The sequence below is a fragment of the Oncorhynchus keta genome, chromosome 8 (assembly GCF_023373465.1).
Source record: "Oncorhynchus keta strain PuntledgeMale-10-30-2019 chromosome 8, Oket_V2, whole genome shotgun sequence".
In the NCBI taxonomy this organism is placed as follows: Eukaryota; Metazoa; Chordata; class Actinopteri; order Salmoniformes; family Salmonidae; genus Oncorhynchus; species Oncorhynchus keta.
In genome coordinates, this window is record NC_068428.1 from 17,822,822 (window position 1) to 17,848,366 (window position 25,545).

The window sequence follows — 25,545 nt, forward strand, 5'->3', positions numbered from 1 at the left end:
CTCTCGTTGGCTGGCCCTCGGTTCATACTCGTCGCCGAACCCACTACTCATCTACAAGACCCTGCTAGGTATAAAGTCCCCCCTTATCTCAGCTCGCTGGTCACCATAACAGCACCCACCTGTAGCACGCGCTCCAGCAGGTATATCTGGTCACCCCCAAAACCAATTCTTCCTTTGGCCGCCTTTCCTTCCAGTTCTCTGCTGCCAATGACTGGAACGAACTACAAAAATCTCTGAAACTGGAAACATTTATCTCCCTCACTAGCTTTAAGCACCAGCTGTCAGAGCATCTCACAGATTACTGCACCTGTACATAGCCCATCTATAATTTAGCCCAAACAACTACCTCTTCCCCTACTGTATTTATTTATTTATTTTTTCTCCTTTGCACCCCATTATTTCTATTTCTACTTTGCATTCTTCCACTGCAAATCTACTATTCCAGTGTTTTTACTTGCTATATTGTATTTACTTCGCCACCATGGCCTCTTTTTACCTTTTACCTCCCTTATCTCACCTCATTTGCTCACATTGCATATGCACTTATTTTTCTATTGTATTATTGACTCTGTTTGTTTTACTCCACTCTATGTTGTTGTATGTGTCGAACTGCTTTGCTTTATCTTGGCCAGGTCGCAATTGTAAATGAGAACTTGTTCTCAACTTGCCTACCTGGTTAAATAAATGTAAAATAAATAGGTCTGCAGAAGTAGCGGTCTGGCCTTGAATTGTCCTCTCACTGAATTCAATCTTATTTAACCTCAGGTTTAGGTGAGCCGGTGTGAAGGCATTTACTGTGATTGTCCCAGACATCAGAATGATTTCCACGGCGCTGTGCATGACTGGTTTTTAGAGAGTCAAATCAAACCAAATCAATGTTTATTTGTCACGTGTGCTGAATACAACCGGTGTAGACCTTACAGTGAAATGCTTACTTACAGGCTCTAACCAATAGTGTGTGTGTGTGTGTGTGTGTGTGTGTGTGTGTGTGTGTGTGTGTGTGTGTGTGTGTGTGTGTGTGTGTGTGTGTGTGTGTGTGTGTGTGTGTGTGTGTGTGTGTGTGTGTGTGTGTGTAAAGAAATAAAGCAACAGTAAAAATACATTTGAAAAAAGAGTAGCAAGGCTATTTACAGACACCTGTTAGTCAGGCTTATTGCGGTAGTATGTACTTGTAGGTATCGTTAAAGTGACTATGCATATATGACGAACAGAGTGTAGCAGAAGCATAAAAAGAGGGGTTGGCGGGTGGTGGGACACAATTCAGATAGCCCTGTTAGCCAATGAATATGTGGGAGCACTGGTTGTTCGGGCCAATTAGGTAGTATGTACATGAATCTATAGTTAGTTAGTGACTATGCATGTAAGATAAACAGAGTAGCAGCGGTGTAAACGAGGGGGTCGAGGGGGGACACAATGCAAATAGTCCGGGTAACCGTTTGGTTACCCTGTTCAGGAGTCTTATGGCTTGGGGGTAAAAACTGTTGAGAAGCCTTTTTGTCCTAGACTTGGCACTCCAGTACTGCTTGCCATGTGGTAGTAGAGAGACCAGTCTAAAACTGGGGTGGCTGGGGTCTTTGACAATTTGTAGGGCCTTCCTCTAACACCGCCTGGTGTAGAGGTCCTGGATGGCAGGCAGCTTTGCCCCAGTGATTTACTGGGCCGTATGTACTACCCTCTGAAGTGCCTTGCGGTCGGAGGCTGAGCAGTTGCCGTACCAGGTAGTGATGCAACCGATCAGGATTCTCTCGATGTTGCAGCTGTAGAACCTTTTGAGGATCTCAGGACCCATGCCAAATCTTTAGTTTAGGGAATAGGCTTTGTCGTGCCCTCTTCACGACTGTCTTGGTGTGTTTGGACCATTCTAGTTTGTTGTTGATGTGGACACCAAGGAATTTGAAGCTCTCAACCTGCTCCACTACAGCCCTGTCGATGAGAATGGGGACGTGCTCGGTGCTCCATTTCCTGTAGTCCACAATCATCTCCTTAGTCTTGGTTACGTTGAGGGATAGGTTGTTATTCTGGCACCACCCTATAGGCTGTCTCGTCATTGTCGGTGATCAGGCCAACCACTGTTGTGTCATCAGCAAACTTATTGATGGTGTTAGTCGTGCCTTTCCATGCAGTCGTGGGTGAACAGGGAGTACAGGAGGGGACTGAGCACGCACCCCTGGGGAGCTCCAGTGTTGAGGATCAGCGTGGCAGATGTGTTGCTACCTACCCTCACCACCTGGGGGCGGCCTGCCAGGAAGTCCAGGATCCAGATGCAGTGGGAGGTGTTTAGTCCTAGGATAATTAGCTTGGTGATGAGCTTTGAGGGTAACATATAGTGTTGAACGCTGAACTAAAGTCAATGAACAGCATTCTCACATAGGTGTTCCTTTTGTCCAGGTGGTAAAAGGCAGTGTGGGGTGCAATAGAGATTGCATCATCTGTGGGATCTGTTTGGGCGGTATGCGAATTGGAGTGGGTCTATGGTTTCTGGGATAATGGTGTTGTGAGCCATTACTGGCCTTTCAAAGCACTTCATGGCTACGGATGTAAAAGCAGTCCAGTACATGGGAATGGATGAAATGTGGTCAGCCTGGATTAATGATGGCAACAGACAGAGATGGAGTGAGTGTCTGCTCTACACTGTATTGAAGAAAGAACTCAGTATGGTTTCAGGGTCACAATTTAGTTTTTATAGGAAATTGAAGACAGTAAATTAACCCAGTGTCTAATAATTGAATGCACTTGAGGCATATATATATATATATATACACACATACAGTGGGGCAAAAAAGTATTTAGTCAGCCACCAATTGTGCAAGTTCTCCCACTTAAAAAGATGAGAGAGGCCTGTAATTTTCATCATAGGTACACTTCAACTATGACAGACAAAATGAGAAAGGTCCCATTTCAAGGTCCCGGAGTAGCCTAGACAGTCTCCAGATCTCAACCCCATAGAACATCTTTGGTGGGAGTTGAAAGTCTGTGTTGCCCAGCAACAGCCCCAAAACATCACTGCTCTAGAGGAGATCTGCATGGAGGAATGGGCCAAAATACCAGCAACAGTGTGTGGAAACCTTGTGAAGACTTACAGAAAACGTTTGACCTCTGTCATTGCCAACAAAGGGTGTATAACAAATTATTGAGATAAACTTTTGTTATTGACCAAACACTTATTTTCCACCATAATTTGCAAATAAATTCATTAAAAATCCTACAATGTGATTTTCTGGATTTTTTTTCTCATTTTGTCTGTCATAGTTGAAGTGTACCTATGATGAAAATGACAGGCCTCGTCTTTTTAAGTGGGAGAACTTTCACAATTGGTGGCTGACTAAATACTTTTTTGCCCCACTGTATATATCACACACAGTACCAAAGTTTGGACACACCTACTCATTCCAGGGTTTTTCTTTATCTTTTTACTATTTACTACATTGTAGAATAATAGAGAAGACATCAAAACTATGAAATAACACATGGAATAATGTAGTAACCAAAAAAGTGTTAAACAAATCTTAATATTTTATTTTTGAGATTCTTCAAAGTAGCCACCCTTTGCCTTAATGACAGCTTTGCACACTCTTGGTGTTCTCTCAACCAGCTTCATGAAGTAGTCACCTGGAATGCCTTTCCAATGGTCTTTACAGTACATTGGCTAGATGGAAGGCACCTAATTGACTCTAAGACCATGAGAAACAAGATTCTCTGATGAAACCAAAATTGAACTATTTGGCCTGAATACCAAGTGTCACTTCTGGAGGAAACCTGTCATCATCTCTACGGTGAAGCATGGTGGTGGCAGCATCATGTTGTGGGGAGGTTTTTCAGCGGTAGGGACTGGGAGACTAGTCAGGATCGAGGGAAAGATGAATGGAACAGAGAGATACTTGATGAAAACGTACTCCAGAGCGCTCCGGGCTTGACTGTGGTAAAGGTTCACCTTCCAACAAGACAACGACCCAAAGCACACAACGCAGGAGTGGCTTCAGGATAAGTCTTTGAATGTCCTTGTGTGGCCCAGCCAGAGCCCGGACTTGAACCCGATCGAAAATCTCTGGAGAGACCTGAAAATAGCTGTGCAGCAATGCTCCCCATCCAACCTGAAAGAGCTTGAGAGGATCTGCAGATAAGAATGGGAGAAACTCCCCAAATACAGGTGTGCCATGCTTGTAGAGTCATACCCAATAAGACTCAAGGCTGTTGTCGCTGCCAAAGGTGCTTCAACAAAGTACTGAGTAAAGGGTCTGAATACTTATGTAAATGTGATTTCTAGTTTGTTTTTTTTGGGGGGGGGTGGTGCAATTTAATTCATTTTAAAATAAGGCTGTAATGTAACAATGTGGAAAAAGTCAAGGGGTCTGAATACTTTCCAAATGCACTGTATATAGAGATGGAGATGTATTGGTATATGGATGGATAGATTGTCATTTCTGTCTGTAGTGAAACTGGTGCCATCAGTTCTGTGTAGAGCCACATTTTGGAAAATCTTTGAAAATACAAGTCTGTATTACGAGAATTAGGCTATATTAATATTCCATTCCGACACAAAAAGTCTTGATTTACAAGAAACTGGACCTAATATAAACAAGCCATAAACGTTACGTTATGTCATGTGTGGAGGTGCAGAGTTTAATGTTTATGGGAACTAACCCTGAAATAAGAAACTTCCCTCAGATTTTCAATACATTGGTCTACTTTCCGCTCTGCACGGCTCCAATACAAGGCTTCCATTGACATGACACACCTCTGGACTGGAAGCCCCCAGAAAGCAAGCCCTCTATGTTTCTGCATTTTTTACATCCCTGTGTTTATGCTTTCTTGAACCAGCTGTGGGATTTTATGACATGTTTACCTTCCCTGGTTCCGCTTGTGTGATCTACACTGAATGCCCACAAGTGGTGTCCCCTCTGAACTCTGGCTCCAGACCCGCAGTCCTCTCTCTTAGTGTCATGACTAATGTTGTATCAGGGCAAATAGTTTTCTATTTGAATCCCAAGACAGTTAGTTTAGTCATTCTGGACCTGTTTGGACCCAATTATCATGCAACCACATAAGAGACAAACCCACAAACTCATCAAAAAAAGAAACGTCCTCTCACTGTCAACTGCATTTTATTTTCGGCAAACCTAACGTGTAAATCTTTATATGAACATAATGAGATTCAACAACTGAGAAATAAACTGAGCAAGTTCCACAGACATGTGACTAACAGAAATGGAATAATGTTTCCCTGAACAAAGGGGGGGGGTATAATAGTCAGTATCTGGTGTGGCCACCAGCTGCATTAAGTACTGCAGTGCATCTCCTCCTCATGGTATGCACCAGATTTGCCAGTTCTTGCTGTGAGATGTTACCCGCTCTTCCACCAAGGCACCTGCAAGTTCCTGGACATTTCTGGGGGGGATGGCCCTAGCCCTCACCCTCCGATCCAACAGGTCCCAAACTTGCTCAATGGGATTGAGATCTGGGCTCTTCGCTGGCCATGGTAGAACACTGACATTCCTGTCTTGCAGGAAATCACACACAGAACGAGCCGTATGGCTGGTGGCATTGTCATGCTGGAGGGTCATGTCAGGATGAGCCTGCAGGAAGGGTACCACATGAGGGAGAAGGATGTCTTCCCTGTAACACACAGCATTGAGCTGGCCTGCAATGACAACAAGCTCAGTCCGATGATGCTGTGAGACACTGTCCCAGACCATGACGGACCTCCACCTCCAAATCGATCCCGCTCCAGAGTACAGGCCTCAGTGTAACGCTCATTCCTTCGACGATAAACGCGAATCCGACCATCACCCCTTGTTACAAATCCCTTAGGCCCGGCAGTCTAGGGGGAATGGTAATGAGAGCCATAACATAACTCATGCAAAGTATAATAGTGACAAAGTAACAGTAAGAACGAAAAAAAAACACAGACAATTACCGTCAAACACACAGGGTTTATTTGCAAACACCCTTTACAATGACGATCTGTGAAGTTAATTCGATTTTTATGAATTATCTTTGAAAGACAGGATCCTAAAAAAGGGACGTTTCCTTTTTTTTTTTGCTGAGTTTATTTGAGAATTATTGAATTATCCATGTTCTGTGAAGCAGCATTTCTTGTCGTAGACATTTGTCACAATTGGCTGGCAGGTTTTCAACACTTGAGTTTAATGGTCTCAGTAGGCCTTAATTAAGAATCCAACAGTGTGATGAATTTGAACATTTCAAAAATATGTATCTGTCTATCTTTGCAGGAATATGATTAAGTCCTTCTACACATCTAGCCTTTTGTTAGATGTCCTGTCAGTTTTCGGCGAGTTATCGGAGGAGGTAAGTCATCAATATGGAATACACTTATCCTGCCCTATAGACTATATATATCTACCTTTTTTTATTTCAGCACATTAATACATTTACACTGTGTGAATGAGTATGAAGTATTATGAACTGGCAATTCACATTTTCATCCTTCCATCAGTCCACAGCTGCTCTCAAAACCATTAAAAAATCCAAGACATGGAAAGAATAAGAGGGAGAAAATAGTGAAGATTGTAACGTATAGACTCTCCAGCCCAGGACAGTAGACAACTAGACAGACTATTTCTCCGCAGCAGAGGCCTTTTTTAAAGCATCTCCATGGGTCTCCGTGGCTGCAGATGGACTGTGGCAGATGACAGACAATGTTTCATTGAATGGCTGTTCTCTTCCCCCCTAAGGGCCAGGCATTTTCCCTCTGTAGAAAGCTCATTGGACAGGCTGCTTTAACATGGAGCTTTCTCTCTGTAACACTAACCCAGACAATGGTGCCTCAGAGTCCCCCGCTCGCTGATTACTGAAGATACGTTTTTATACAAAGCATGTCACAATGCATTGTGGGTGATTGGATTTCTTTAAAAAAAAAGGGGACATTTCAGCACCATAGAGAGGAGGGACAAAACTTTTAGTGGATGGTGATCTAGAGCGCTTCCTCAGATTGTATGTGAGCCTGTTAAATCGTAGCGATCATCAGTCCTAAACCTTCCCTCGGGTCTAGTATATTGTTATCTCCAGGGGTAGATTAGAATTATGATAGTGTTAGTTGCTGTAGAAATTACTTGACTTTTAGTTTTCATTGTACCGTGAAATCACGTCTGCGACCCTGTGCATGTGACTGAGAAACTAACTGGATTTACTTGTTGACTCAAGTGAATCTGTAGTTCAGTGAAGTTTTTCACTAGCTCCTCCAAAGAATGTCCAGTTAATTAATCCACAGATAAGATTACCAAGGAGGGAACTTGTAAATGAGGTCCATAGAACTTCTAATGAATTTCGTGACCTGGGTGTTAGAAACCACAGCAATTTCTTCACCTTGTCCCCATCCCTCCACCGTAAGCCAAAGGAAAATCAAAACAGTCGTCTCATAAGCCGTTTCCTCCAGTCTCCATTGTTTTATCTAATTGCTTTTAATTCACTTCTCTAATCTTGATTATTTATGTGTTATTCACCACCACCTCCCTCTCTCCTTACCCTTTTTCAGAACATCCAGCACAGGAAGTATGCGAGATGGAAGGCCACTTACATCCACAACTGTCTGAAGAGTGGTGAAACCCCACAGGCTGGCCCTGCTGGCTATGAAGAGGAAACATATGGTAAGGACTGATATTCTATCAGCACAGCCACCCAAACAAACTATGACCCGTTAAGAAAATACCTCTTCTCCTGGCCTTTCCTTCAGGAGCCTTTTAGACCCGCTTTCCTCCGTCTGGGTGACGTGCTGCTCCAGTCAGTAAAGGTTGGCCCTCATTGTGTGCCTTATCAAGTCTGAGAGTGCAGCCTCGGAGGCTCGCAGTGGCTTTGTGTATGTGTGTGAGAGAGAGCTGATATTTGTTTAATGATTTTTTTTTCAACCCCTTATCCTTAGAGGGTCAGGAAGGGCCCAGGGTAGGTCATTTTACCCCGTGGCTGTGTTGTCAGAAGTATATGTTACTAAACCTTTTGGATTGAAGGTTTGCGGCTGACATCCACTGGTTAAGAACAGTCTTAAAATGAGTGTGTATTATTGTGGTACACACGTCAGTCTTATGTTGGTTTGTGTGTGACACCCTTTAGAGACCAAGACTCCCAGAGTAACTACATCTCGGACTTAGAACTAACTGAGTGGTCGGCCCGGCGGTACGGATGTTGCCTGTGGTGGACAGGGCCTGGGGGCCCTCCTAACCACCGGTTAGAGTGTGATATGAAGCAGAGCATGGCGTGGTTAGATCACTGTGCTCCTCTCTGAACATCTGCTGGGCGTGATACAGTACGTTTGACCTGAGCACCACATGTCAGCGATGAAGTCATCTCTGGAGCCCTCCACTCTACTGCGACCCAACCCGCACCCAGACTGAAACTATGGGGGCAGGGTCTCTAAATGAACATGCGGCTGGTCTGTCCCCTATTTCATCTCTTTTGTTTTAGCCACACAATTGAATAGAAGTTACAGTATGACTGTCTGAAGGCTAGTTTTAGACGTAGCCTACTTTCTGGTGTAGTTAAGCTCTTTGTGTGGGGAGAGTAACGTCCCTCCCCTCCCTCCTGCCTGTTTTGAATGTGGGCCTCCCTCTGTAAGTGGTGACATCATGTATGGTTATTCCCACTGATGTGTAACATTGCCAAGAAAAAGCTGATATCATACTCTCTCCTCTCCCTCATATTGAGTCTAACTCAGTCCACACACATCAGGATCTTATCACTACATCTCACTGTTGCCACATGTCTGTCAAACAACTCAGGAAGAGGGTGGCCCGTTGCTCATTATTACATGAAAACAGAGTGTAAATGGAAACTAAAATAGGATGTGTTACAATGATGAGTAGAGACTGTACTTTGGGTGTTCATTTTGGGATTTTGGGCTTTTTACTCTTGATTGGCTTTACTGTATTTTGATATGGGATAGATTTTCAGATTTTTCTATTAGCTTATTTTAGATTCTTAGCCATTTTGACATTTTATTGGTTTTACTGTCTTATATTTGACCTGTTTAGTAGGTTATTGAAACCTACGTGTGGGAATGAATCTTGCTTTGTTTAGGGCCCACAGTGAATGCATTGTCTCAGATACATATTTGCTTGACTTTCCACTTCCCAAGGAGGAAGAGATGATTAGCAAGGGGAACTGTTGAAATGACAGAGAGCCAATAGGAAGCAACTTTGTTGATTAGCATATTTTCCCCAAGCCTCAACCGTGGTGCTGAACCCTGTCCCGATTGAAGAGTGAGCCAGAGGCAGAACAAACAAGTGCAAGCTGCTTGCCATGTTGCCCACAAGTCCAGTCCAGTCAGTGAAGGCACGCTTGTTTTGTAGCCATGCCACCAAACGATGGAAATTAGTACAGACGTATTTGAATCCTTAACATTTTGCAAAAAATAAGCACACATCTCAAATAAGCAGTGGGTTGAGGGCAAAGCATGGAAAGTAGAGTTTAACTCCAATTCAGCTTCACAAGCTACAAATACGGTCAACGTTTTCTCACAGGGCATCAGTAATGTGCTGAAGTGTCTTTTTCAGTCTATCATTAGGATTAGGGACTCTTTCAGAACATCAGTACCTCTGCAGTCGCCAATCAATTACATTGTCCATCATCTGCCATGTTTGAGAGTTGTTCTTTTGGCCAAGTAGAAGACAGTCACTAGCTCAACTCTAAGAAGCAGCAGGAAAATTGCCTTGCGGCTACTTTGTTTGAATCTTATTATTGGTTTAGAATCTATATAATTTCAGAATGTCATTACGAGAAGGAACGTTTCTATGCAGTGTATCACTGGGCTGTGACTGCAGGACTGAATTTAATGCATATCCTTTCAATCTTTGGGATTGTCTGTCCTATGCGCAGGGCAGCATTCCGAGCCTCGAGACTTGCATTCGATTTAAAATCTTTACATCTGTTTACGATCCCTTCTTCACAGTCTCTGTCACTCATTATCCCAGTGTACTCTTTCACCCTGCTGGCCATTTATTGGGTCCAACTGAACCAAGCCCTTGTGCTAGAGTCGCTGTCAACACCCATTTAAAACGCCCATCACTCCCAACTGTTATTGGCACAAATCAAGATTAAGTGGGCCATTGGCGAAAAGCTCAACTACAGCTCCTGTCTCTGCTGCTTTCACTGATTCAGACATAATGTGTGACTTTATCTTTACTGTCTGTCTCTCACGTGGCTCTAATCGTGGGAGTTTCATCTGATCCAAAGAGAGGAGCGAGGTAAGGGGGGTTTTATCTCGGAGCAATCAAGATCCCCCTCTGTAAGTAAGTAGCATACAATGCTGCTCAGTGTGTGAGGCTGAGGCTGTGCAGAGCTGGGCTGTGAGTGATCAGAGCAGGGAGAGTGTCTGCAGGGAAAATACCCGGTTCCTGTTACACAGCTCCATAGTTCTCCATATCTCAGAGAGATGTTCTGGGACCAGGCCTCCCCATCCTCATGTGGCCTACCCCCTCCAATTAGCCCCTCAATCCTCTGGGTCTTCCCGTAGACTAACGGCCTTTCGCACCACGACAAATGCCGACGTTGTCACATAAGCCCAGACGGTTTATTTGTGTTAGCCTCCTCCAGCCATATAATTGCACCTTGAGTCTGGGGGGGGGGGACAATATGCTAGAGAAACATAAATATTGGCAGAGGAAATGGTTTTAAGACTGACACAGAAACATCTATGAAAATGTGTCATTTTATGGAGGTTAGGGATCTATGTCCGAAGTGGTGTCAAATATAGCACATGTAGGCACATACAATGTATGATTTTTAATCTCCGAAAATATGTTTGGGGTTAATATTTTCTTTCAATTAAATCTGGTCACTCTAAAATATGTTTTGAGCGTAGTATTACTTTTAATGAGTCTAAAAAAACAGGCGCCATACCCCTGAAATGGAATTTCCAACTTTTTTTCTCTCTGCATGACAGGATTTAAGCTTGTTCTTCTGGGATTTGGCTCACTGTGCTTTAGAAACATATGGTGCATATCGCAGCTCAAAGACTGAGTAGATAACCTTTTCCTGTTAAGCCCATTGAAGTTCAGTACACACAAAACACTTGACACTTTTTTTTTGTCTGAATAGTCTTTTAAAGTCCAATATGTTTAGTATTTTATATGTTGTCGTTACTCAAGTACTTCTCTTTCAATCTTACGTTTCATCTTTGCAAAAGAAAACTTAGGCTTAATGCCTGGTATGTTTCTCCACAACTTAGTGTTCACAACGTTCCGTTCGAGCAGTATGCCGGCACTCGGCACATTGCCCCAGTGGCCATCTCTGATTCACCTCAGCCAATCCATGCCAAGAAGCTGTCTTTGTGTGTTGGAAGCTCATATCCACTTCAATGGCTGTAAGGTTTCCTGTAACGTTCCTTTGCATCACTGGTTGCATGAAGGGAAAAAAGGGCCTCCTTGGTGACTCATTCCTCCTATTTGCACAAGACGGCGTGAGGAGAGGATGGCTGGTCTGGGACCTGTTGGTGCATGTAGTTTCATCTTGAAGCATACCCACGCCACGGTCTCCACAGTGACAAATGAGCCAATCATGGTCTTCGAATTAGATTGAAGCATATTGCGAATTGAAGCTTCAGAAGTAAAATCTACATGATTGGAGAAAAAAAATAAATAATAATATATAATATATGCCATTTAGCAGACGCTTTTATCCAAAGCGACTTACAGTCATGTGTGCATACATTCTACGTATGGGTGGTCCCGGTGATCGAACCCACTACCCTGGCGTTACAAGCGCCATGCTCTACCAACTGAGCTACAGAAGGACAGGTAAAAAAAATGTGGGAAATGTTTTTGAAAGGGATTTACCAAGATAAAAGTGTAGCATCCTGTTGTGCTTTGATGAAAAAAGTGTTTGTGACCTATTTGCCTGAGTTATTGTTGTACCCTACAATCTTGAGTCAGCCTCTAATAGTGTTGCCACAGCAAGGAAATGATGTAACTCAGTGGGCAGTATATCTGCATGTTGTCCTCTGACTTCATCCGCCGTAATATATTTTATTGGGTTGTTTATAGATGTATACCTCATATCAGTATTTAACATTCAGTCTTGCGTAAGTTCAGCCTTATCAGATAACTGACGTGATATGGGGGCAGGCCAGTTGTCCATTGTCAATGTGAAAAGTTTACTATAAATCTGTGTGCAAACAATATGAGCTCCATGACCGAGGTCTGAGGGACTGCAAACTACATACAGTTGAAGTCGGAAGTTTGCATACGCCTTAGCCAAATACATTTAAACTCAGTTTTTCACAATTCCTGGCAGTTAATCCTTGTACAAATTCCATGTCTTGGGTCAGTTAGGATCACCACTTTTATTTCAATAATGTGAAATGTCAGAATAATAGTAGAGTGATTTATTTAAGCTTTTGCTTCTTTCATCACATTCCCAGTGGGTCAGAAGTTTACATACACTCAATTAGTATTCGGTAGCATTGCCTTTAAATTGTTTAACTTGGGTCAAACGTTTCAGGGAGCCTTCCACAAGCTTCCCACAATAAGTTGGGGGAATTTTGGCCCATTCCTCCTGACAGCTGGTGTAACTGAGTCAGATTTGTAGGCCTCCTTGCTCGCACACACTTTTTCAGTTCTGCCCACAAATGTACTATAGGGTTGAGGTCAGGGCTTTGTGATAGCCACTCCAATACCTTGACTTTGTTGTCCTTAAGCCATTTTGCCACAACTTTGGAAGTATGCTTGGGGTCATTGTCCATTTGGAAGACCCATTTGCGACCAAGCTTTAACTTCCTGTCTGATGTCTTGAGATGTTGCTTCAATATATCCACATACATTTCCATCTTCATGATGCCATCTATTTTGTGAAGTGCACCAGTCCCTCCTGCAGCAAAGCACCCCCACAACATGATGCTGCCACCACCGTGCTTCACGGTTGGGATGGTGTTCTTTGGCTTGCAAGCCTCCCCCTTTTTCCTCCAAACATAACGATGGTCATCATGGCCAAACAGTTCTATTTTGTTTCATCAGACTAGAGGACATTTCTCCAAATCTTTGTTCCCATGTGCAGTTGCAAACCGTAGTCTGGCATTTTTATGGTGGTTTTGGAGCAATAGCTTCTTCCTTGCTGAGCGGCCTTTCATGTTATGTCGATGTAGGACTCGTTGTTCTGTGGATACAGATACTTCTGTACCTGTTTCCTCCAGCATCTTCACCATGTCCTTTGCTGCTGTTCTGGATTGATTTGCACTTTTCGCACCAAAGTTTGTTCATCTCTAGGAGACAGAAGGCGTCTCCTTCCTGAGCGGTATAACGACTGCATGGTCCCATGGTGTTTACTTGCGTACTATTGTTTGTAAAGATGAACGTGGTACCTTCAGGCATTTGGAAATTGCTCCCAAGAATGAACCAGACTTGTGGAGGTTTACAATTTTCTTGGTCTTGGCTGATTTCTTTTGATTTTCCCATAATGTCAAGCAAAGAGGTACTGAGTTTGAAGGTGGGCCTATAAATACATCCACAGGTACACCTCCAATTGAATTAAATTACATCAATTAGCCTATCAGAAGCTTCTAAAGCCATGGCATCATTTTCTGGAATTTTCCAAGCTGTTTAAAGGCACAGTCAATTTAGTGTATGTAAACTTCTGACCCACTGGAATTGGAATGCAGTGAATTATAAGTAAAATAATCTGTCTAAACAATTGTTGGAAAAATTACTTGTCATGCACAAAGTAGATGTCCTAACCGACTTACCAAAACAATAGTTTGTTAACAAGAAATTTGTGGAATGGTTAAAAAGTGAGTTTTAATGATTCCAATCTAAGTGTATGTAGACTTCCGACTTCAACTATATCTTAAATTCCTCTTCTTTTTTCCCTCCTCGTCTCCCCAGATGAGGAGTATGGTGCTGAGGGTGGAGGGGGACCCTCCTCCCAGTCTGCTCAGCCGCAGTCTCCACCTCATTCCCAGCCCGGCTTTAGGGATCCAAACCAGGGGTCTGGGTCCATGGGGGGTCCCCCCTACCCCCCAACCAACTACAACAATATCAACATCCCCCATGGAGCCCACTGCCCAGCCAACACACCTGCAGAGCTCCCTCCACCTACAGGTACAGTATAGGAGCTATACACACCACCCTGTCATCCACAACACTCATCAGAGCCTTTAGATTGCTACCCATGAGCGGTTCATATCTTTAGATGGATCAGTGCAGTATTTCTTTGTGATTACAAACATGATCAGCTCTAGCAGAGAGACAGAATGGTCATGATGAAGACTACATAGACTTGACTAATTATTTCCTTGCCTAGTTTGACTAGGCTAATTTTTCATCTGACCATTTTTCGCTAACTTCTCCTGATGTATAACAGAGTGGTGTTCCCCCTGACATAACGTGAGTACAGCTCTGCTCAAGCCTATGGGATACACTTTACCATTATACCCATCTTGTATATTTTGGCATTTTTCCTTGGCAGGTCTTTTGTTAGCGGAGAGACAGGATTGTGTAATGAACCCAAATGACTGCTTTCTTTGCGGCTGACTTGTGTCCCATATCACCCAGGGGACCGTTGAATCACACAAAGCAGCCAACACTCAGTCATTTGTCACAGCCCCACCAGACAAAGACCAATGATATATGTTTGTTTATTCATTCTCTAGTGGTTATTATTAATATGCCACAGGCTCATTAAGGTTGCTGTTGATGATAAAGGACATCAACATAGGTTGTGGATGTAATATGGACAGTTGAGATTTATCATAGTTTCCTTATTGACTCAGTCTTGGCAGGCCGTGGGCGGCAGAGGTCTGTCCTGGTCTTGGCCTTGCTGACTTTACCCTGCGTGTCTTCCTGTTTTCCCTGCTATCACTCTCTCTCTACCTTTTTTAAAGATCAGAGTCAGAGCAGAGCCAGGGGTGAAGGCAGGGGGTCAGTGAGAGAAGGGTCCATTCTGAAGCTTTGATAGGGTGCTTTCCCCCGGAGGCCCAGGGCCTGCCTGTGTCCTCTGTGATTAGCCCACTGGCTCCCAGGCACAGAGGAAATGACTGGTCTCCACCCAGTGACCCCAGAGGTGCCCAGGCGCTAATTGAATTGGGGGCCGACACGCCACGCTGCAAACCCCAGATCCTGCAATACAAACACATTAAATGTATCTGCACAGATTTCCCCCAGGACCTTCCTTGTTTTTTTTTACCAATGTAGCTGGAACCTGTTTCAGGAGTCTATACATTGGCTGTGAGGAGAAAAATTAACATTGTTCCAGATTATGATCATCAAATGTCACCTTGTTTTCATCATAGATCTGCAGTCAATCATCCGTTTGGTTGAAGTGAATGGACTGAGGCCTGGTCTCCAAGTGCATTCAAACCACTTGTCTTTATACATCATAAAGTCATATCCCAGCGTTAGCCAACACATTTCTTGGTTGTGGCGTAGCAGAAGTTGAAAGTGCCCTGTGTTGTTTTTCCTGGACTCTAGAGGTTCTGGGTGGACTAGAGAGGTGGACTGGACTAACTCTGCCCTGTTCCCCTGTGTTAGCAGGAGAAGCCATTAAACCAGTGCCTGTTCCCCGAAGCATTCCAGTGGTCGGCCCCTCACTGCAGAGTGTCACTCAGGAAGGTAAGGAGTGAGAACAGGACAGGGACCGCATAGTACCCCGTCCCTTCACCAGGCACCTTGGGGCTCAACTCGCCTCACAAACACCCCAAAACCACCACCACCTGGCTGTGAAGAGACCAAGGGTGGGGGGCGTGAGGGGTAGAGAAAGACTGGCACATGGCAGGTCTCCTCATAAAATGCTTTATGGAAAACAGACTTCGGGCTCTTGGTTTCCAGCACTGGTGGGAAAAATATGACCACAGACAAAACCCAAATAATCACTGGCTGATGAAAAGAAAATGACTACATTACCAATCGCAGTGTCATGACAATGCAGCATTAATAAATGTTAATGAATAGAGAGCAGAAAACACAGCGTTTGGTTGGCATGAGAGGTGATAATTACATGGCTTACGCAGCAGGAGCCAGTGTGATAGTGTTACACAGGACATACGGTGCATTCGGAAAGTATTCGGACCCCTCGACTTTTTCAACATTTTGTTACGTTACAGCCTTATTCTAAAATGGATAAAATTAATGTTTTTCATTAATCAATCTGCACGCAATACCCCATAATGACAAAGGTAAAAGTTTTTGCAAATGTATTAAAAATAAAAACAGCATACCTTATTTACATAACATTACCAAATACACTGAGGCACATTTTTAAAATTCGCTGCTAGAAGTTTATAGAATAAAAGTGTACAGTATAATATTTAAACAAACAATCCTAGCACTAGCGCAATTGCTAACTTGCGTTAGCGCAATGACTGGCATGCTAGCAGATACCCATAGACTTCCAGTCATTGTGCTAATACTAGTTAGCATTGGCTCGCGAAACTACCTCTAACTGCCTTTTATATTGGACACAGAAACATAAATATGGTATGCACAAGTTAATCTGACTCTAGAGATGTAAATAAAGGGCATCATTGCCAAATTCCTGAAGTATTACTTTAATTTATGACCTTCAAAGCCAAGCAAAATAAGAAGAAACCGATAAACGTTAGAATATTCTGTTTCTCTATTTGAGTAGGCTTTATGCGATGTTTTGAAAACAGTTGAGAGTGCAGTGATGGTCTTTGACCAGACCATTTAACCTGCCCCCAAATATTAAGTAGAGTAACCACCCTCAGAGCTGTGCAAATCTTTCCTCAGATGGAACAGCATTTGCATAGCGGTATATTCTGAAGGGCCAAGGTTATAAAATTACCTTAATGCCCACAAGTGTTCAGAATCTACCCAACCTTGGCATAACCCTATCATTTAAATGCCTGCTGGTAAATGGGAGATTCTTGTGGCAAGCCACAAATGCATTCCTTGCCATGTGGCTAATGCATGAAATACTTTTTGCCCGTAATGTTTATTTACATTTTTTTGTAAATGGGACAGTCACCGGTAGACAATGCAAGATTGGGGAAATTTGGTCCATGATCATCATATTTTAGTATATCACTCACTGTAGCGGAGTGAAAGGGTAAGCAAGTATCCTCAATCATGTTATTATTCACCTCAGTTTTTCCTCCCTCTAGTTTTCAACATGTTGCAAAACCACATGTTCTTAGTCATTGTCCATACCGATAAATAGGCAGTAACATTAGTTAACATATACACAAGAAACCTATCATTTTGAAAGACACCATTCAATGTTTATGTTCATGTTACCACAAATGTGCTTTAAAACATTTTGAATTCTGAAGAAACTAAACATGCTTAGCATATGTGTCTAGACCGACATGGTTCTTTTAAGAGTTTTAAATAGTGTCTTATATTGTAAAAATGGTCATGGGACTTATGGCCAGTGTCTCAAATTCTGGTGATATTGAAGAGTGTGGTTGGATTTGTGAAATACGTTTTGAGTTAAGGGAGAAATCAGAGAGCTGTTTCAGGCTGGTCTGCCTCAGACAATTTATGACCTAATAGGGCGGGTCAGTGAGGGAGTCAAATAGGAGCGGCGTGTGTTACTCACACACAATCTCTCTTAATTAAGAGATCACATTATAGAATGTAACTTTTATTTTCAATAATTACACTTGTCTCAAAGGAACTCCTTATTCTTTGTCTCGGCAGGTGACGTGCGCCTCACGCCAGAGGACTACACCAGAGCTCAGAAGTACTGTAAGTACGCCGGCAGTGCCCTGCAGTACGAAGACGTGGCCACGGCGGTGCAAAATCTGCAGAAGGCCCTGAAGTTGCTTACCACTGGCAAAGAATGAGACCCATTGTCCCCCGGCGTCACTGTATTACTACATCGCTGATCTGGCCCAGAAGAACTGAGACCGTTACCCTATAATCTACAGCAACCCCAGCTGTATCCGTCTGAAGAAAGCAATTCTGTCCCAACATAACGTAAACAACAATGACATCTGTGTCTCCATATTGGACTCCTGCTGTGGAGCTTCCATCATGGCTGTCCATAACTAGTGAGTTGCTCACTAAATACTTCCCGAGCCTGTATGTTAAAACGGTGCATTTATCCCCTGCTAATATACTCCTTATATTAGTTTTCACGAATAACCTATTCACTGTAGTTTGATAACACTTTTGTATGCATGCACGTTTTGGGAACGTGCTCATGTTGCAGTTCAAAAAATACCACATTTCTCATCAATTTTACGTACAGTAAAGTATCCCAATGCTTCAGTAGACAGTAGATATAATCCCCTATTTTCAGGCAACGTTGATCTGCTCTTTTACTGTGTTTTCAATACAGTATCTATTTGCTTTGTTTTCTCGGGTGAAAGGACTGTCGTTTCTGCATCAACACAATTTAAATAAAATGTGTAAATTGATTGATGGTTGGTGACCTGTTTGTATATACTGATACTGTCTGCTTTAGTAAACAAAACTGAGGAGGACTTTTGTTCAACAAGAAGGGGACACATACGGTTGGTTTCCTGGACATAAGTTTAGCCTAGTCCTAGACTAAAAAGCTATTTTAATGGAGATTAGCCATTGTGCATTCTTTTTAGTCTAGGACTAGGCTTAATCTGTGTCCAGGAAACCGCCCCATAGAGAAGTATTGTCACTTTCGTAGAAAGCCCTTCCCTTCAGGAAACTTGGACTTTTGGATGCTCTTATCTTTGACTGAGCAGTAGATTGGTCCATCCTCAAATATGCAGAAGTTTATTGAGTGAATTTTGTGTTTATAATATTTCTAAATTGTTCATTTCATGTATCGAAGTGTACTTAAACGAAGGACTCATTTTCCCGTTTTATTAAAACACATCAATTAAAGTATTTAGGTTATTGTTCATCATTTTCTACATTTCCATAGTGATGTTGAACTGGGAAATATTGAAGCATGCCAGTGCTCCACACCGTAGAGACCGCAACAGTCTGTTGATGGGTTATTTGAATAGATTTATCCAGAACGCAACATCCCTCTCGACTGCTGTCTCCACTTGAAATGTATTTAACTCATTTGCTCTGTTTATGTAGCCAAGCTTTGAAGATGACCTTCTCTTCTCCCTTTTTAGTGTTCGTTTGATAACAGTAATTGAACTGTAATGTACAGCCATTAGCGATTATTAAAATGTGCTGAAACTCTAAGAGCAGATAATTGAGTGGACCTCACTGTGGAATGTTCACTCTGAAGGCTCAACATATTAAATAAATGTGTAAATCAATGAGATGAAAGGAGTGAACAATTTCATTTAGAACATTTGTAATCTCACCAGGGAGTCTCCTGCTGCATTACAAGGGGCATTGAAATGAAATGCTGGAAATTAAACTTTTAATGAACTGCATGATCCCTGACTGACATTTTTGAGTCCTACATTTGCAAAATACCACACTGATACCTTCCAGCACATTTTGTTCATTAAGTCAATCAGGTTACACTCCATTAAAATATGAATGAGACAGGAGAGGTACCATGAATACCAAGTCCCTTGAGTGTCCTTAGGCTTCTACTAATTCAGGTAATAAACAATTAGTCATCTGGGGTCATGTTTAGGTTTGCTCAACCTGTTCAATGTGATTACTATGCCTAGTTTCTTGATGTCATCACGCTCATTGTTTTTCTTCATTGCCTGCATGTTGCCTTAAGAGTTATACAAAGGGCATTGGCCCTTTATCTCTCGACTGGCTGAACTATCACCAGCAGCATCTGTATTTGCCTGAGTCCCTTCCTTCCTTGTTGATGGGCATGGTGTTGATGCAAATGAAAATCAGGTGGATTCCTTCTACGTATTTTTTCTAGCTGTAGTTGATGGGGGAGAAAAGTCGCACGTCAAATTGAAATCGGTAATTCTCTCTCTGTGACCGTGAACAACTGCACCTTAACTCTGTGCACCATGTCCAGTCAGCCAATGAGTGGCTTGAGGCATGGTAAGTATTGGAGGTCATGGGGACAAGATGCAGACATGTATTGCTTTCCACAGTTACTTTGCAACGTTTCAATTTATATTGTTGTTATGGTTAGTATACCACCCATACACACAACGTAAACACTGCTCACATGACATCAATACTGGCCCTATTTAGCTCACTTGACAGTACTGTGGGAACATCAGCTGGGTTTGATCATCCCTTTGTCGTGATTCATTATGTACTGGTAGGAGAACAGCTACTTCCTTGGCTTTTGGAATAGTTTAAAGCCTCCCCGCCATTATAAAACAGCTGTGTCCCCAGCTGTATAGGTCACTCACAACTGGAAATGGAATCACTTTTGCCAGGCTATTGTCCGTCATTTAGGGAACCATATCTGAGAGTTTGTTTATAGCTGTATTGTCACGCCATAAAACTGTCAATGTTCTATTCTATTTTGGGATGTTTTGGAAGATGGGATAAAGTGCTTCCCATAGTTTCATTCAAAGATCTGGCATGTCTAATTATCTTAATAGAACCCCCCCAACCCAATTAAGGAGCTACAATAATCTCAATAGTTTGATCAACAATAGAATACATATCATTTTGTATTTTGGCTGTGGTTAAACCTCAACTACACAAAAGTGATGGCTTTGGAGAACGAAAGTATGAAAAAGTGTATGAGGCATGCATTTTGTATTATTCTGTACTTGAATCCAGGACACTCCATTTAGTATGATATATTATGTTTCATATGGTAGGTATTCATTTGTGGATGTCCATCCATTTTGTACGCTATGTTACAAATTACAATTCGTATGATACATTACGAATTTGCAAAACGTATATGTTATGAATTCTACTTTGTTGTGACTAACGTTAGCTAGGGTAGGGGTTAGGACAAGGGTTAGCTAAAACGGTTAAGGTTAGAGTTACGGGAAGGGTTAGCGAACATGCTAAGTAGTTGCAAAGTAGCTCAAAAGTAATAACTAGTTGAAAAGTTGCTAGTTAGCTAAAATTATAAAGTTGTCCGTGATCAAATTTGGATAGCTAGATGTTCACGTAATACAGACATCCACTCAACCATCCTCCTTTCATGTTTGCCTTAAGTAACCTGTCTTATGTAACCAAACATAACATATCGTACTCATTTGAGTGTCCTAGATGTATGTTTACTATGTTACAGCTAGTCTATGAGACCAGGCTGAATTCCAATATCCAACCCTGTTAAGTTATCTCAAAGGAAGATCATTCTAAACTCCCATTGAAAGCAAATTGCTTGGATCATTCATGGCCTACACACTAAATTCCACTATGCAGGAACTTGTTTCAGTCCTGTCCTTCCTCAGTTCAATAGATTCCATAAAAGATGCACTATGCAGAAATCACTCTGCAATTTCATGGTTGCTAAAATTTGAATAGTTCATTTCAGTTTATGTGGCAAAACAAGCAAGTATAGTGTAGATAATCATTGTCCCATCTAAACCGCGGTGAAATATATTTTCCCTAACCAACAATATTGATTTTCAGCTGTTTGAAGCTGGTGTAAAGTAATACTGGCAAAAACTTAAGAACGGGAAGCATAGAAATAACGCACATAGAATGCCACTTAGACTTGCTTTCAATGAGAATGACAGATCTATAACACAACTTTGGGGGTTTGGGGTTCTGATGGTGTTAGACAGTTGAACTAAGCTCATTAAGCATTTATAAGATATTCTTCAAAACATTAGGAACATGCTATTTCCATGACATCGACTGACCAGCTGAATCCTTGTGAAAGCTATGATCCCTTATCGATGTCACCTGTTAAATCCACTTCAATCAGTGTAGATGAAGGGCAGGAGACAGGTTAAAGAATGATGTTTAAGCCTTATGACATTTGAAACATGGATTGTGTATGTGTACCAATCCGAGAGAAAATGGGCAAGATAAAATATTTAAGTGCCTTTGGACGGTATATGGTAGTAGGTGCCAGGTTCACCGGTTTGAGTGTGTCAAGAATGGCAAAGCTGCTGGGTTTTTCACGCTCAACAGTTTCCCTTGTGATTCAAGAATGGTCCACCACTATTCTTGATACCATCCAATTTGACACAACTGTGGGAAGCATTGGAGTCAACATGGGCCAGCATCCCAGTGGAATGCTTTGGACACCTTGTAGAGTCCATGCCCGGACGAATTGAGGCTGTTATGAGGGCAAAAAGGGTTGCAACTCAATATGGACTACTCAGTGTATAATGAATTTTAAAGTAAAAAAAATATGTAGCAATCGCAAATTACCCCTTTAACGAATGTTTACGTTCATTGTGGCATGGCCTACTGTCAGTCCATTGTGTAAGCGTCACACACACAGAATAAAACAATTATCATGGGACCTAATTATGTGGAATCTGTGAATGTCCAATTTGTCCATTTTCACAGTGTGGTGGAGAAGCAACTGCTGTAGAATTCTGGATGGGTTTGTAGAATTTTGAGCACATTTTCTTAACCCCTGGGACTTGCCTGCCTGGCTTTAGTTGAGGGTGGGGCGCCAGAGGGAGAGAGAACGTCCTCTAGCTGTGTGCAAGGACACGGCCCTGAACGGTAAAACAGCTTTACTGCTGTTTCCAGCATCTTGCGGGACGAGGAAAAGGTTCATCAATCGATTTGAGTTTCGACTTTGGGATAAGTGCGTGTTTAGCGTTTATACACTGAATTGTGATTGCCTGAATTAAGTTTTCAAACGTCGGCGTGTCACGAATTTGAAGAAGTTTCCAAAAGTTTTCCAAAACTGCAAACTCCAGTCGGACGACAGGAGAGGAGATAATATGATTCTTCAAGGAGACCAGCTCCCTCTCCAATAAGATAATGTAAGTTATTTAAAATAAAAAAGATTGCTCATGGCGTTATTGTCAATGCTGGACTTTTTCATTGTCTTAGAGATTGTTCTGAGTGTGACCAGAGGATAACTTCATGGATGTTACATTGTTACACTTTGTGTTTATTTGCTATTAATTAGCCTATTGACTCTGAGAGTGGTCATAATGTTTTCAAAACACAGTCAACATCTTGTTCTGTATAGTTAACCCATTTGACTGCTAATGTAACGCCGCTGGCCATATTGCTATAGGGTTTTCATAAATACATGTTGAATAGCACTCAAGACATGGTCAATTATTACATGCTAAATGCAAACTGCATGATGATGACACAAAGTCAACTCAACTACTTTAGAGGAAGTGAAAGTAGCTTACATTATAGAGAACAGCTTTTTCACTAACATTGATTTTTCTGCCTAGCTCTACTGAACACACTACTGACCTTACTGAACAATAATATGAGTGAAATTCGTATTATTTCCTCATCTCTCTGTATGCTGTATTGATGTATGCCACGTTTTAAAAATATATATAATTTCTACCAGATTTTGTATCTTCATAAAGACGATACATTGACATGTGTTGTCTTCTGAAGTGTAATCAGCATGTGAGAAATTGCTGTTGAATGAGTGTTCTTATAATGTTCTTCACTGGTGTTACACAACCCTAGAATGTGTTCCAAAAGGTGATGTAAACTGAACGATTACAGACTGAACTCACAGCTTCCAGCTAGTTCCACCAGGTCCTCAATGTGGGACTTCTCTGACAGGACAGCGAATATTAAGAGATGTGAAATTAAGTCATAGAGAATCTGTTGAAAAGAAGATGAATAGCCTCTACCTGCCCCAGGTGGCTGATGTCAGTCACTCTAAAGAACTGGGGGATTTAATTAAAAATCAAAGTCTTAATCTGATGGCTCTCATATCCTGAGACCAACAGCTCAGTGATGACACTATACCATTATAAGGCATCCTCAAAGGAGAGCTCTGTGAAGGGTGAGAAAGACAGGCCTTTAGCTATCGTCATGAATGTGTCTGGAGATGGTTCATGACTCTTGTCCAACCAGTCTTCTCTACTATAAGTACACTCTAAACATGTATTCCTACTAGTTTGGATATTGATAATACCGTCTTCATCTATGTTACTACTGCCCATTTTTTATTATGAGGTCCTGGCATCAATAGGTTTGATGGAGGTACGTACAACGAAAATCCACCCTAGCCATCAGATGAATCAGTCTGTATGTGTTCTCCATGGGACCCAAAGCACTGACCTCTCTCTGCTTGTTTTGCATTCATATTTACATATTTTGAGAGAAACAATTTTCAACAAAGAACACTTTTTCTCTAATGTCAGGAATTGCATGAATTAATGTAATAAGCAATTAATTGAGTCTTGTTCTCTAGGCCTAATGCTATAAAATATGTGTAAAGATGTAATTCACTTCCTTATTTTTTTCTTCTACATTTGAAAGGCTACTGTCTACTCGACTGTTTAGGCTACTAAATAAAAAAAAAGGGGATTGTTAGAAATGTCAACTTTATTTCAGAGGTTTCCTTCCTTTGTACAACACAATCACAACCAATCATTTCCAATAGCCATATTAGTTACTATTTGAATAGTCAAAGTAACAATGGATGACTTTAGAATTATGAGAAAGTATATTCGTGGCTTTTTTTTGTGTGAAATTTGTATAGTCTACTTTGCCATATGTATACTGTTTATACTAAGTGTTCAGAAAGAATATTGACTGTCCTTTGAGATAAGGTCGTGGGGTTATAAGGTCGTGGAGTTATAAGGTTGTGGAGTCGTAAACATGCCAGTTCTTCACTACTGAGTATTGTTTTCTGAATGACTATAAGAAAGGATTTTCCTTCCTTCTCTTGATGAGATCACCTCTCTTGATCTTTGTTTCCCGGTAGCCATGATGAACGTGATGAGGTAAAATACTGTTGTCTGAATAAAATATGACCAGGGATCATGGCCTTTGTGTGGTTGGCCTATATATAAATTCCATATCACTTCTCTCGGTGCTCCTTCTGCTTGCGAGGAAGTTGAATTGCGATACTCATCATCTTGTCTAAGTGAGTTCCCTGGCAGGGGTTTGAGTTAGGATTCACTGGGAGGGCACACAGTGAACAAAACAACAGTGGGTCAAGTTTAGTGGATTTTGTGAATATAACGATGTTATTTAAAGTCCTTCATTGAAGCAAGGGAGAGGGTTTGGTATTTTTCCATACTCTGATGCTGTCGCTGCGAAGATGCTCTGAGTCACCAGGATCACATTGATGTCAGTAAATTACTATCCCGTGACTACAGTGATTGCATCTCTTCAGGAATCATTCAATGGGTGATACCTACTACCTACTGAGAAAATGCAACATAGAAAGACTCATAGAAGCTTTGAAATGTTATTTTTAATCTTCCTCCAGCACCACCCAGAGCTCAGGCAACACCTAGAGTACCGGTGAACACCCAGGTCCAGGAATGGCTGAAGAATTGCAACATTTGCCTAGAACTAGCACCACAGATAGCAATACTGGGTGATTTGAAAAGCCATAGTCAATCAATCAATAATATAATAATTATTTTAGCAAAAAATGTTTATTTTTAATTTACAATCTGTAGAAGCTATGAGAATAGGAAGGTTCAATTATTTTGTGAAGCATCACAGACAGTTGAGAAATATATGGCAAATAGAAATCCGAAATGGGTGATGTTGAGAGTCAGATGGGAGGGGTTGAATGGAGCTGAAGGGTGGGACTAATAACAAGATAAACAATGTAAAGCATACGGGATCTGTAAAATATATATAGGTTCGGAACTTCTGTGAAATAGCATAGTTACAA

At 41.8% G+C, this 25,545-nt stretch overlaps 3 protein-coding genes across 28 annotated transcripts in view; 2 read left to right on the top strand and 1 right to left on the bottom strand.

The window, feature by feature from the left end:
* The window catches only part of LOC118386915 (vacuolar protein sorting-associated protein VTA1 homolog), a 43,153-nt gene extending 23,877 nt beyond the window's left edge, over positions 1–19,276 (top strand). The window contains exons 4-8 of one of the 2 annotated variants that reach the window (XM_035774907.1): positions 6,231–6,306; positions 7,493–7,604; positions 13,824–14,039; positions 15,468–15,548; positions 17,598–19,276. In XM_035774907.1, the coding sequence (XP_035630800.1) occupies positions 6,231–6,306; positions 7,493–7,604; positions 13,824–14,039; positions 15,468–15,548; positions 17,598–17,743 (631 nt within the window). In that variant the 3' untranslated portion in view covers positions 17,744–19,276. The remainder of the gene's footprint in view (positions 1–6,230; positions 6,307–7,492; positions 7,605–13,823; positions 14,040–15,467; positions 15,549–17,597) is intronic. The other variant, XM_035774909.1, reaches the window with a different exon arrangement.
* Positions 1–25,545, bottom strand: part of LOC118387195 (endothelin-1-like) — a 308,791-nt gene that overhangs the window by 195,788 nt on the left and 87,458 nt on the right. The window lies entirely within an intron of this gene.
* Positions 22,367–25,545, top strand: part of LOC118386916 (adhesion G-protein coupled receptor G6-like) — a 64,808-nt gene continuing 61,629 nt past the window's right edge. For all 24 annotated transcript variants that reach the window (XM_052523641.1, XM_052523644.1, XM_052523636.1 and 21 more), the window contains exon 1: positions 22,367–22,687. In XM_052523641.1, coding sequence (XP_052379601.1) covers positions 22,686–22,687 — 2 coding nt within the window. In that variant the 5' untranslated portion in view covers positions 22,367–22,685. The remainder of the gene's footprint in view (positions 22,688–25,545) is intronic.